This window comes from Podarcis bocagei (genome assembly GCF_964188305.1).
Source record: "Podarcis bocagei genome assembly, chromosome: 3".
Taxonomy (NCBI): domain Eukaryota; kingdom Metazoa; phylum Chordata; class Lepidosauria; order Squamata; family Lacertidae; genus Podarcis; species Podarcis bocagei.
Window position 1 is genome coordinate 81989718 of NC_138127.1, and position 14503 is coordinate 82004220.

Consider the following 14503-nt stretch of genomic DNA (forward strand, 5'->3'; position numbering starts at 1 on the left):
TGATACTCACAGCATTGGTGCAGTTCCTGTTTGTGAAGGATTCTGAAAGGGCTCACCAGTTCAGTTTTTGACCCTTCCTTCATCTTCAGGAGCACATGCAAATGACATAAGTGAAGCCACAGCATGAAGCCATTGCAACTTATTTTAATCAGTAAAAGAGAGACTTCAGTCCTTTGCTGTCCTGTATCTAGGCTGCCTACCACCCCCACTGCCAAATCTATGAGGCACTTCTCTGAACAACCTTCAGCTCCAAATATGCCCTCTGCAGGATCTGGATGGTCCAATGAAAGATAGGGATTTGGAGTCCAGCACTAGTTTACATTGATCAATCATTCCTCCCTGCCTCCACGCAATTTATTTGTGCTCAGGGGCACCATGTATAGGGAGCGGAGGAGGCTTCAGGCCTCCTCCACTGCAGTGGAGCTGTGCACAGTGCAGCCCAGTTGAGAGGGATGGCAGGACTCTGCAGCTGATTCCCCACTCCAAGGAAGCTGCCTCGGCAGCTCCATCACACACCCATTGGAGCCTGTTTGGGGGGGGGGCACCTGGTCATGCCCCCTCCAGAAAATGCACCTGTTGGATGGTGGGCTCAGTGGGTCAGGCTGGGTTGGGGGGCGTCATGTGTGACATCATGCACATGTGATGCGGCCCCCCAAATGTTGGGCATAACTTGGTGCACCTGTTTGTGCTTGAAATGCACAAAGGATGACAGAATATTGATGCAGGAGGCATGCTACCTATCTCAAGACAGCTTGCAGAATAAAAACAATATGAAGCCCACCATAGTTAATGAATGAAACATGGTGATCATAATATGACACGCATCCAGCCCATAAATATTAAAGTCCAAAATAAAATATAGCTAAAACCATCTGCCATCTAATACCAACTCAATATAAAGCCATGGAAAACAAGAAACTCAGAGCATTACCAAGAGGATTGAAATCTGCATTGAAGTTGGATGCATGGAATAAAAGCCACAGTTTCAGATCTAATACAACCTATTTATTGCACCTTTACCACACTAGCTTGATACATGCATGTCATCAAGCTCACTTACCATATAAGGGCATAAGAACAGCCCTGCTGGATCAGACTAAAGGCCCAACTGTTCCAGCATCCTGTTCTTGCAGTGGTCAACCCACAAACCCACAAATGAAACTTGAGTGCAACAACATTCTCTCCTCTTCTTATTCCCAGCATATGGTATTCAGAGGCATATTACCTTAGACACTAGAGATATAACATAGCCATCATGGCAAGTAGCTATTGATAGCCTTATCCTATTTTAAAGCCATCTGAATTGATGTCTCTCACTATATCCTGCTGGACTGTATCCTTAGTTCAACTATCTGCTGTGTGAAAAAGTACGTCCTTTTGTTTTTCTTGAATACAGTTGATATAAAATGAAGAACAACCTTAAATCTTGTGAATTCATGCCAACAGGAGTTAAAAAAAAAAAACCCACCCATTTTGTTACTCATTTTATAGCTCCTTTTCCAAATTAGCTGCTGATCACAGCTTTGCTCATTCACTAATATTGTCACTTATGAATTTTTAGGCCTTATTCAATATTATACCAGAAGCTAGTGAATATTCTTGTAACTGTCATTCGCCAGATGTTTCATCCAGTAGCATTTAACACTGATTTAGATTGATTCAGTACAAATACATTTCCTTTGAAGCACCCCTTGGATTTTTCTTTGCTTTTTTTAAAAAAAAAAAACAACCACACACACACACCTCCCTTTCTTTCTCCCTTCCCCTTTCAATTAATGTGACAAGCAACAACCAGGGTCTTTCATTACTTATACTTGGTAACTGCGGGCAACATTTTAGTAGCATATCCATTAAAGTGAAATGAGGCACAAAGCTCAATTGTAACAATTTTAAATGCGCACCAAAGCGAAAGTAGGCCTTGCTTTGTTTTTAAGGTTATGAATGCTCACCACCCTCTTTATAGAAAATGTTGGAAGTAAAGGTAAATTTTATCCTCCATCAAAGTGCTGCAGTGACAGAGAGAGAAAACATAGAGATTCATTAGAATTCAATGCCGATCTGTTTGCACCTCTCTTGCTCCCTGTAGACAGATGGGCTTTATTCATTGGTACCTGAAAAGTGCCACTTTGCTAATATGTAAATTTTGCTAATATATAAATTTGTGTGTGTGTGTCTTCTTTGCTGTAGAACATAATTACTGTAATAATTCTAGCAAAGAATGAAAGATGAATAAAATGATGCACTTACAAGATAAGCAGCTGCTCTTACAGCTTTTTAAATCACATTTAAAGTTTGTGGGCACCCCAAAGCCTAAAGTGTGAAACATCTTACTTGCTTTCTTTGCAGAGAAGCAGAAATACTATCATTCAGAACTGACTGCACTACACAAGTCCTTCCTCTTGTCTTGCCCCCTTCTGGTCAGGAATGCACAACCAGATAAGTGACTCATACAGGTTTGAGCAAGCCACTCTTCTTACTCTTACACACTCTGGAAAGAAAGAAAAAGCTTTTCAGAAATTAGAAAAAAAGTGTTTCAGCAATATAAGTTTGGGAACTGTGCTAGCTCAAGGTTTTGAAGGGCTTGGTCAGGATGCCACCCATTTCGTCTTCCACTGCTCATTCACTCACTCTTGGGCAAAATTTGGCCCATGCTTTGGGACCAAATTATGAAATAGCTGGATTTGGTTAGGCAACCTGAATAGACAAAAGAATGCAAAGCTGGAGACTAGATTCCCCTGATGAGCTGGGCACATAACTACAGAGATACATGGTGAATAGATCCAGGTGTTGGGGAAATGACTGGTAGCCTTTTTTTTTTATCATAAAATTGTATTGGTTTTACAGAATTTTTAGAAAACAAACAAACACTTAAAAAGACAAACATACACGTATAATTTCATAACATATTTTCATAAACCTCTTTTCTGGGACTTCCCCATACCTCCCCTTTCTGCATCCCAATATCCAAAATTTTATAGCAACTCCCAATTGTTACTTTCCAACCTCTGTCATCTTAGTCCTCTCTATATTCTGATCTTATGTCACTGTATCCCTTTGTTTCTGAGAACCACAACACTTTAACATTCATTAAGTTTATGATAGTCCTTAAGATAGCTTTTAAATTTTCTCCATTCTTCTTCCACCGTCTCTTTTCGTTGGTCTCGGATTCTGCCTGTCATCTCGGCCAGTGTCATATAGTCCATCACTTTCATCTGCCATTCTTCCAGAGTAGGTAGATCTTGTGTCTTCCAATACTTTGCGATGAGTATTCTTGCTGCTGTTGTAGCATACATAAAGAAAGTTCTATCCTTCTTTGACACCAATTGGCCGACAATGCCCAAGAGAAAGGCCTCTGGTTTTTTAGGAAAAGTACACTTAAGTACCTTTTTCATTTCATTATAGATCATTTCCCAGAAAACCTTAATCTTCGGGCACGTCCACCAAAGGTGATAGAAGGTACCTTCAGTCTCTTTACATTTCCAACATTTGTTATCGGGCAAATGATAAATTTTTGCCAGCTTGACTGGGGTCATGTACCACCTGTAAACCATTTTCATAATATTTTCCTTTAAGGCATTACATGCCGTAAATTTGATACCGGTGTTCCATAACCATTCCCAGTCAGCTGACATAATGTTATGACCAATATCCTGTGCCCACTTAATCATAGCCGATTTGACTATTTCATCCTGTGTATTCCATTTCAGCAGCAAGTTATACATTCTAGATAAATTCTTAGTATTGGGTTCTAACAATTCAGTTTCTAGTTTTGATTTTTCCACCTGGAAGCCAATTTTCCTGTCCTGTTTGAAAAACTCCATTATTTGGTGATATTGAAACCAATTTTGTACTTTATGTTTCAATTTCTCATGACTTTGTAATTTGAACTTATCTCCATCCTGTTCCAGAATTTCCCAATACTTCGGCCATCCGACCTCCATATTGAGTTTCTTCACTGCCTTGGCCTCCACTGGTGACACCCATCTAGGGGTTTTGTTTTCCAACAGATCTTTATATCTTATCCAAACATTAAACAATGCTTTTCTAACAATGTGATTTTTAAAGGTACTATTGACTTTGTCATACCATAGATATGCATGCCAACCAAAAGCATTATTAAAACCTTCCAGATCCAAAATGTCCGTGTTCTCGAGGAGCATCCATTCTTTCAGCCAGCAAAAAGCTGCTGCCTCATAATACAATTTTAAGTCCGGCAGGGCAAAACCCCCTCTTTCTTTAGCGTCTGTCAATATTTTAAATTTGATTCTGGGCTTTTTGCCCTGCCAGAATGACTGGTAGCCTTGAATAGATTGTAAATCATTATTATTGTTACATCTCTACATTTGCCATTTGAGGGTGTGCTGTCTGCTAGCAGTGTCATTCTTCAGGCTTAAACTCCTTTTCCAGGGTCTCTAGAAGAAAAATCTCAGGGTGGGTTGATGGGTGTTTCTTGTCTCTAAATATGCACGTAGATAAATATGCGCACATGTAAGGTTCCGTGCAGTGCACAGCTTGCAATGCCCAGATACTGTGTGGATTTCAGAGGAGGGGGGAGAATACAGATAGCCCAAGTTGCCCCCAATCTCCCATATTCCTCCTTGCTCATGTGCCCTAGCCTTCACCACTCATGGGAGAGGGTTCTTCTGCACCTATTCTTTTTCCTCCTGAGATTTCCTGTGCCAGTTAATTTTGGGAGTCAGGAGGGAGCCCTCCGTGTCCTCCGTTTGCTGAAATGTAAACACCTTCTATCAGACATGGCAGGTCTTTGGCCCCTTCCCTCAGCACTGTTGAGGTCTCCACATTTTACTGCTTCCCTGTTTTCCTGCTGTTGGTTGTTTATATCAATAGCATTACAGTCACAGTAAGGTACCTTATGTAATTGGTTTAGTGGTTCACCAGGCAGCACCACATAGGCCTTATCTAGAAAGCAGCTTTGAGTACAACCAAAACTTACCCAAAACCTGGAGTACCTTCTATTGCATTGTATTATCATCTCCCTGCTCCCAATTGGGGTTTGGTTTGGGTTGTGTGTGTGTGTGCTCCACAGGATAAGCTAAAGTGAAAGGGTGTTATGTGTATTAGGTTCTCTTTAGTTTTTGTAATGTCATAGCAGGAAACTGAATTTCAGTGAATGGAAATACTGTTGCCAAATGTTAACAATTCCCTCAGTTTGTATGCATTGTTATAGGATCCACTGTCCTTTTTTCTTTTCACTTTTTTATATAAAAAGGGTGCCCCCCCCTGTTTTTCTGTAGAATGCACTAAGAAGATTTACAGTTTATAAAACTGGGACAGCCTGGCAGGGGACACTAGGACAGGCCTGTCCACAAACCATCTTCAGAGGATAATAATATCAGTGATAAAATGACTGTCATGACAATTGCAGAGAAAGGTGAATTGCAGTGTATGTGCAATAAACTACATATATATAAGAGAGGGAGAGAAAGCGCTTTTGAGTGTTCAGTACTCATTTTCATTAAATGCAGCAAGAAACACCTCCACTAAATCCCAGTAATTTGGCTTTTGTACACTCGACCAAATTAACATAGGAAGAAATGGCACAACTAAAATATTTGTTTTAAATATCCTCTAGCAGTAATGCCCTTTTCTAACATTTCAGTAGAAGTTAGAAGCAAAATACTGTTAATTTCTTCCTGTTAGAGGGTCAGGTATTTTATCAGAACTCTCCCATGGATTTTGAACCATTTTCTGGTTGCCTGTTAATTGCAGCTGAATGTTACCAAGATCCCTCCCTCCCCAGGCAGTCCTTGTACAGTATACCTTAGCAACTTTAAAATAGAAAGAAATGTGGTAAGTGAACATGCTTTCTGGGATGGAGATGGTGTTATGGGAAAAGCTTCAGCTGGAGGAGTTCTGCTTCTTGTGCAACTGTTAAAGGCACATATGTGGTGCAAAAATAAAATACACCCTATATGAATGCCATTAAATGTTATTACAGAGTAAATCAAAGAACATGCATTTATTTACATGGTATTGACTCTTATTGATTCCTACTGTACTTCAGCAAAAAAAAAAAAAAAAAAAACCTTACTTGTTGAGTAAAAGGAAGGAGCAGCTATTAGTACCCTTATCAGTATCTTCCCTCATTGGTAAATTAGTAAGATCTTGTGGCACTGAGATTTTAAAAAAACTTTTAATCCAAGCTGCTGCCTTAAAAAGCAGGAAAGAGGTACCTTATGAATGGATAAATGACTGTTAAATATAATCTCTGCCTGTCTTGCATGGTTCAATCAGTAGAATGGAAATGCAATGCATAAATGCAAAGCATTATAATAAGGTATGTTGGTAATCGTTACAATTATATTTAGAAGTATGTAGTTCTTTGCTTTGTATTTATTGTACACTGTATGTTGATGTCTCCTGTAAGCATGCAGTTGTGGGCCCAGGCGCAGTAAGCCTCAGGTCACTGAAGAGGGGGGAGGGGTGTGAGAAGCAGAAATGAAGACTTCACAACTTCTTGAGATCAAAATGGCCAGAACCTTTATTGATTACAGATGTCAGCAGTAGTGGACCTTGGAGTCTCAATTTCATTGGTTCCCTGTGTGATGCCAAACTCCAGCACCCCTGCCTCTCACCTTCCGTTGGATGTCATAGGCGTGGTGCCCCCTGCAGCACCCCAGAAACTCTGCGCCCAGTGTGACTGCAGCAGTAGCACTCCCCTCAATCCATTTTTGATGTCAGTAGGCTTTGGTATAGGCATTGGGTATGCACCCTGAATCAATCCATTTGCTGATTGATTGTTCTTTCAGGGTCAGTCTTGGGGATAAGGATCACTCTATGATATGGATCAATTCTAGGCAATCCTTTCAGGATGCCATTTGGGAAGTTCTGTGGCCCATTAGCCCCCATCTGGACACTCCCCCCTGGACCGCTTTACCAGCATATCCTTCCCCCTGGACCCCTTTACCAGGGCAGGATGCAACACAATGCCTTTTTCTGCCACTTGAGTTTGGCCTCTCACTGGCTCTCTGCCAGACCATCTGCAACCAATCATGTAGGCCCCAGTCCATCAGCCAAGCCTCGTTGCCCAATGGGCACAGATGCACTCCGTCAGGCCTAAACAGTTCAACCTTATCAAACAAGATGCCAGGGTGCCAAATCATCTGGCTCCCTGGCTGTGCCCACCGCATGCAGCATTGCCTTGTTCATCTTCTTCCATGCGCTGTTTATACATGCAGACTCCAAAGCACCCCACCATTGCTGCCGTTCCAACAACTCCAACCACAAGATGGGCATCTGAGGCTGTGCTGTGTGCAGGGCCTCTAGGTCTGTGGCTGCTGTTAAGGTGAGGTTGATACCCTTTCTGCCAACTAGGTTGTTCTCTCCCAGCCAAATCACCAAGGCACCTGGCAGCCCATGCACTGTGAAGCAAGATGTAAGCCCAATGCATGTCCCTCCAGCCAAACCATATAATATGGGTCATGTCATACAAGCTGAGCTGCTGACCCCACGAAGTAGATATAGTGTGCACCTGGGCCCAGTGCATGATGATGTGGTTGCAGATCCATACCTTCTTATGACTGGCACCTGAGGGGGAAAAACCATCAGCGTGAAAGAGTGACACCAGAGGTTCTGGTGTGATGTTCTTCTAAAAGGTCTAACCCACAAGTGAAGATGGCCTTTCTTAGTACTGTCATGAATTGACCACTGGAAAGTCACTAGGAGCAAGCCAACAGTGACAGGCCTTGTGGCCGGGAACTTTTTAATGTCCACCACCAGGCAAGGTGGTGGCAGGTCTTTGGCTAGATCGTACTCCCTTTACATAGCTGGTCAGTTATTGAGGTGCACACCCAAACTCTAAGGGAAGAGCGAGAGAAGTGATTGTCTCCTCTAGCATGAGCCCCTTAGCAGCTGTTGTTGCGAGGGGTCCGGTGGTGCATTCCCTGATGTGTAGAGCACTGAACAATGCCAGGGAGGAGGCTGCTCGGTAAAGTCTGCTCTCGTACTTACACCAACAAATGGTGCCCAGTGTCCAAACATCCCTGAGGAGAGTATACATAATTGGTTTTCTGGTGCCTGTGGCTGGGGGGTGGGGGTGAAATGTGGAAATCATTGTACATATCAGGCAGGCACAGGGATTTACAGCAGAAAGTGATTGCAGCCACATGCAAGGCAATGATCTTGATAGCCAGACCCTTTTCCTTAAAGGAGACAAGGTATTGCAAAACATTTTCTTCCCCAGTGTGTGTGTGTGTGTGTGTGTGTGTGTGTGTGTGTGTTCATTCAATACATGCATACTTGCAAGTAGGACTGTAGCCTACATTCACATTTTTTAACGTTCTTAATTTTTAATTTTCAATCAGCTGCAAGAATCTTCCTCTCATTCTTTTCATCCCCAGAGGTCCATGAAAAATAAACTTGTTGCAGTACTGGCTTTCACCTTTCCCTTGGGCATTTTATATTGTGTTTCAGAAAAACATGAACCATGGTTTTTTTAATGTTTATTTTTTAAATATGAAACTATATGGACAGTATTATTGGTGCATTTCCTGAAATGTGTCCAGAATTCAAACCTGGAGGCTATGGAAGTGTTGGTGTGAAATTGGCCCTAGACAGTTAATAAATTCTGAGCAGAAATGCATAAATCAGCAGCGGGTATTTTTCAAACTTCTATTTTATTTTATTTTATTTTATTTTAAAGAGGGTGCATGCAAGAGAAATAATATCTTTGGAGAATATATCATTTCAGAAAACAGAGGAAAAAAGCTAGCAACGGTGCTGGTTAGCAGATTGTCATTTTTGGGTTTGATGTCCCTGGGTTTAATTGTCTTTCCTGTGAACAATGGCAGGAGCTCTCTAGTGTGCCATGTGAGCATGATAAAAGGGGGCTGTTCTTGCATAGCAATGCCTTTTTTTATTATTAGCGTAAAAAATTAGCAAGCTGGAAGTCGTTAGAAGGAGTTCCACTGGCATTAATTGTAATGCAGCCGGAATATGTTTGCAGACCAGTGCGGCAAGACAATAGCAGCAGGGGGAAAAAGCAATATTAATAGCCTTTTACTTGTTGTATCATTTTAGCAACCCCTTAATAAGGTGTCTGCTGTCAACTGGAATTTATTAAAATAAAAAAAGACATGGTAATTGATGTATTGCAGTAAGTATGGATGAGGGCTCAACTTGATTAATGTATGAATTGGCTTTTTAAGGCATTTTAAAAAGCCTTCTTAACTGGGTCTTGAGAGATGGCACAAGCCCACTGTAAACTACCTCGCTGCAATTGGAAAACAGCCTGACAGCTGCTGATGTCTCCTGCGGTTTTGCTTCTTTTTCTTTCTTTCCTTTTTTGTTTTTTGATCAGAGAAAGTGAGGTAATACAGTCCTTGTCAATAATTGCAGTGCTTAAAAATCTTATAAAGGGATTTCTATTCTTCCCTCCAGAGAAAATTTTTCAAAGGTTAAATTAGTTTTACTTGTGTATGCTTCAAGTATCTGTGGTTCCTAGAAGGATCAAGTTTTATTTTAAATCAGCTGCTAGTTTGCAAGTTGTGTTGAATTTAGCACCTTGCAGTGTTCACAGTATAAGCCTAATACTCTTTTACAAAAAAGCAGCACATTTTTAGATATAATTATTTTCATGTATGGTATTTTGCCAATATCTCTCCCCTATTCTTCTTTTATTCAGTACACTGGTCACAAACTCTTTAATCAAACTACAGTACAGAACATCCTACTGAAATAGCCTTGTGCTGTAAGATTTAAATGATAATTTTATATGAAACTTCATTAGGCACAGAAAAACCCACCTTCAAAAGTGCAGTCTGCTAGGGGGCTATTGGCATTAGCAAAAGCCAATTAGCTGAAAAGACATCTCTGAGAACTAGCATATGCTAGTTACTCCTTTCATGTGTGAACAAACAGTTGGGAAGTTATCCAGAGCTGGGTCAAGAGTGACAAGTCCGAATCCCTGGGTTAGAACTAATAAAAATAACTGCCTAAAAATAGGAGGTCGTAAACTAAAAATATGCTTCTCAGTATGCTTGAGGCTGTATCTTTCTCACCTTGCTTCTTCAGCCACTCTCAAACCTCTGAGAGTTAGCCTATTGTGTAGATGGATCAGCAACATCAAACCTACATCTGTGCATATCTTGTACCCAGGTGTTTGAGCTTGTAGCTGCCAGTCAGTTGGTGGGCAATATGTTGGAGAGAATACATGCAGATGTTATACAGAACAGTGGTTCAATCACTTTGAGTAAACTGCATTGCTTCTTACTGTTACCATGGGATAGCAGGATAATTATTTGTAAATTAAAGAAAGAGGCTTTTGGCAACCCAATCTGCATGCTTTGAAGACTGCAGTACTTGGACTGAAGCCTACATGCATGCCCATTACTTGGTTTCGTTACAGTTGATTAGTGCACATTTGATGAAAGTCAGCTTAATGTGGACCTCATTCAGGAAAGGGCTGTGCCTTATTGGTAGAGCATAGGCATTGCATGCAAAAGGTTCAACGTTCAATTCCTGACATCCCCAGTTGGGGTTGGAGAGACACCATTCTGAACCCCAAAAGGGCCACTCCATGTTAGTGTTGACAGTACTGATTTAGATGGACAAATAGTCTGACTCAGTAGAAGGCAGCTTGCAATGTTCCTAATGGATCAAAGGCAGGAATTCTGAACCCTTCTAAAATATACACAAGAGAACATGGAATGGAGGACTGGTGCTCCCCCCCAAAAAAAGCTAAAAGTATGGCAGTTTTGAGTAAAGAAACAATCAGTACCCTACTACTTTTCCACTCAAATAATTCACTTGCCGAAGCTCTTTATTTTAAAAGAAATAAACTATTTCCCCCTTTCTAACACCTGCTTTTCTTTATATCTGGTGGCACAGAATGAATTGTTACTATACCCCAGTTGTGGGAACCCTTTGACCCACCAGATGTTGTTGAACTACAACTCCCATCTGCCCAAGCAAGCATGGCCAGTAGCCAAGGATGATGTGAGTTATAGTTAGCAATTTCTAGAGCACTAAAGTTTCCCTACACCTACTGTAGCTGCTTATGCCTTGGTCATGCAGAAGATCTCCCCCATGTTTGACTTGGAATATATGGTGCCGGCCTGGAGATTCCCACCACATAATCATTATAAGTTTATGGTAAAAATTATAGACCTTTGTATGAAGCACCACTACCACATGAAAGCATTTCCTGTAGAACATTATGTAGAAACATTACGTGGAAAGTGCAGTGTTTTAATCTTTTTTTGTCTTATTCTTCTAATTGTACCTTTTTAGAACTTTTCGGTTTATTTATAAAATTTGTGTAGCACCCTTCATCTGAAGATTGCAGGGCAGTTCTCAACAGAAAAATACAAAATGAGAACACAAAATACGTACTAAAACAAAAAGAAACCAATATCTCCCTTCCCACAAGCATATTTAAAAGGCCATCACATGTTAGTCAGCTAAAGACCTAATTCTAAAGAAACTTTTTCATATGGCACCTAAATGTAGGTAATGAAGGCCACCTCAACCTCAAGAGACAGCAAAAGATCCAGAAGTAGCCCCAATTCGCATACCCACTCCTCCAGAGGGAGAGTAACTCCCATCAAGAACAAGGCCACCTCCCATCCATCTGGTCTAGGGAATCACCCACTAAAAGTGCCTCAGTCTTATCTGGATTGAGTTTCAGTTTGTTGGCTCTCATCCTGTGCATTAGTGAGGCAAAGCAACGGTCCAGCACAGCCATTGCTACACCTGCCCAGGTAAAGGAGTAGAGCTGTGTGTCATCAGCATATTGCTGACAACGTACTCCAAACCTCCAGATAACCCCACTCAGTGGTTTTATGTAGATGTTAAACAGCACAGGGGATAACATTGTTCCCTGAGAAACCCCACATGGAAGGTTCCATGGGTCTGAAGAGCACTCCCTCAGCATCACCTTCTGGAAACAACTATCCAAGTAGGACTGGAACCATTGCAAAGCTGTGCCACCCATCCCTAACTTGGACAGCCGCTCCAGAAGGATACCATGGTTGATGGTACTGAAAGCCGCTGAGAGTTTGAGGAGAATTAACAGGGACACATTTCCCCTGTCTCTCTCCCAACAGAGGTCATCATACAGGGTAACAAAAAAAGCATATTCTGTGCTGAAACCAGGCCTAAACTCCAACTGAAACAAATTAGAGAGTCTGGATCTGGTCCACAACCACCTACTCAAGAACCTTGTCCAAGAAAGGGAGATTGGCAACTGACCGGTAGTTACTTAAATTTTCTTAATCTAGGGAGGGTTTCTTCAGTTTATAGTGTATGTTAGTGCTGAGATGTTGACATTTATTCTTCAGAGCCTTTGCTTCCTTGTTCTTTCTTGAGCTGGACTTCCTATCAGGTCCTTCACATGTCCTTCAATTTAAGGTGGCTGGGATACAAGTAAACGGCCCCAGACTGCTTGTACATGTTTTTCCACTTGAATGTTCTTTTTATCAGTACATCTTGTATTGGTCTTTCCCTAATGTATTTAGCAGAGAAATGACACAGAAGGAAGAATTAACTTGCTGGTGTTCAGTATTAAATGGCATGTTCTCTCCAGTGGACAGCAAACCCTGACACTATGCTGTCCTTTAGGAAGTGTTACTTTGATGGACGACACCCTAGTGATATTCAGCAAAGTGATAGCACCAGAGGTAATAACATATGTCTTTCATTCAGGTTTCTCTGATAAACTAGGAGGACCTGGGCAGTTTGCAAGAGGATGAAGAAAATAGTCTGACCATTAAAGTAATTTCTTCCTGTATGTACACAGTATTCATTGTAGATAAGCCAGACACTATATATATATAGTAAAGCTACACTCATCCTGACCTTTTAATGCTGAAGACACGTGCTAGTGGGTTTTTTAAAAATAAAGAAATAGGCATTGAATAATTAATATTTATAACACATGGTACTTTCAGTTTAAGATGATTTGCCAAATACTGTTAGTTTGCAAAAAAAGGGGGGGATATAAAAATATGGATAAGAATATCTTGTTTGTTGTAAGAGAGGTACTAAAATAAAAGGAGATGAAGAGTAACTTCAACAATTCATTTTTATAGCTTGTCCATGTTTCGTTCATTTATTTCTTAGTAGCCCTGCTACTGACACAACATTTCACTGTTCACATGAATACGTACTGAAGCACGGCGTTTCTGTGCACTCTGGTTTCTGTCACGGTTTTCTGTTGTGCCAGAAGCGGTTTAGTCATGCTGGCCGCATGTCCCGGAAAGCTGTCTGTGGACAAACGTTGGCTCCCTCGGCCTGAAAGCAGAGATGAGTGGTGCAGCCTCATAGTCACCTTTGGCTGGACTTGACTGTCCAGGGGTCCTTTACCTTTCAAGCACAGACATAAGTACCATATTGGTCCGAATATAAGCTTAACCCTCAAATAAGCTGCACCTTTAAAATTCAAGGGGGGGGGGGGGGGAAGAAAGAAAAAAAACCAATACCTGATTATAAGCTACTCCCTTAAAATTCCACAGGCACTCACACCCGTTTTGTTTTACCGTATGTCTGTTTCAGCAGCAATATCATAAAAGCCAATTTTTGTAAGGTTGTGAATTTAAGCCGCACTTAAAGTGTGGCTTATATTCAGGCTAATACAGTAAATCTGTCTATCTGTTGGCAACCTTAGGCCCAGGGCTGGTTGTGGTCCTCTACATCTTTCTATCCAGCCTTTGGGACTCATGTCAGGTCACACCCCTGCCTCAGGCAACCTCATTGGGTGCTTTTGTCTGGCTGGAATGTGTCATTGAACTGTGATATTGCACCTTGCTTATCTGGATGGAGGGATGTCTATGGGTGTGCATGTATGCATGCATACATAGGAAGCTGATTTATACTGAGTTGGACTAGCACCCCATCTAGCTCAATATTGTCTGCACTGGCTGGCAGTATTTCAGACATAAGTATTACCTTGCCTTAACACAAAGATGCCTGGAATTAAAGCATGTGCAAAGCATGTGCTTATCCACTGAGCAATAGCCCTGGCCCTAAAGAGTAGCTTGGTGGAAGTCAACGTTCCTGATGCAGAACAGGAAAGAAGTAAAACTGAGGAAAGGGGGAAGATGTGTAAGTGATCATCCTCACACTATACAGAGCTGATCCAGGGTTTCAGATGCCATCAGACAGGGAGTCTGAAAAAGGCATCACTAAGTTAAGTTTTGGAAAAAGCTACGTTTTCAAACTCAAAACAGGACCATCAGAAAATAATAGTACAGTACCTATGTTGGGAATGTGGAACTGACTGTGCAGACACATTTGTTTCTGCTCCTCCTTTTTCGATACTTACCTGAGTGCATTTCCAACCCTCACCAGGTAAGGGCTGTTGGTGACCATTTTCTCTCAACCAAAGGCCCCACGATCACCATACTAGCAGCCTATTTGTATCTTAAGATTCTATTAGGTGAGTAAATGGGAACGGGAAAGCATAGGAAAAAAGCATCAGTTACCTAATTCTAGAGCAACATTCTGACCACCTGCATGCACAACTGAGACCTGGGCAGATGAGAGG

The 14503-nt window shown here is 41.4% G+C and overlaps 1 protein-coding gene across 13 annotated transcripts in view; it reads left to right on the forward strand.

Annotated features, from left to right (window-relative positions):
- ESRRG (estrogen related receptor gamma) overlaps positions 1–14503 on the forward strand; it is a 485944-nt gene that overhangs the window by 169665 nt on the left and 301776 nt on the right. The window contains exon 4 of one of the 13 annotated variants that reach the window (XM_081186033.1): positions 2347–2453. The exons of the other annotated variants lie outside the window; for them this stretch is intronic. Within the exon in view, the coding sequence (XP_081042159.1) occupies positions 2425–2453 (29 nt within the window). The 5' untranslated portion in view covers positions 2347–2424. The remainder of the gene's footprint in view (positions 1–2346; positions 2454–14503) is intronic. 13 annotated transcript variants of the gene reach the window in all.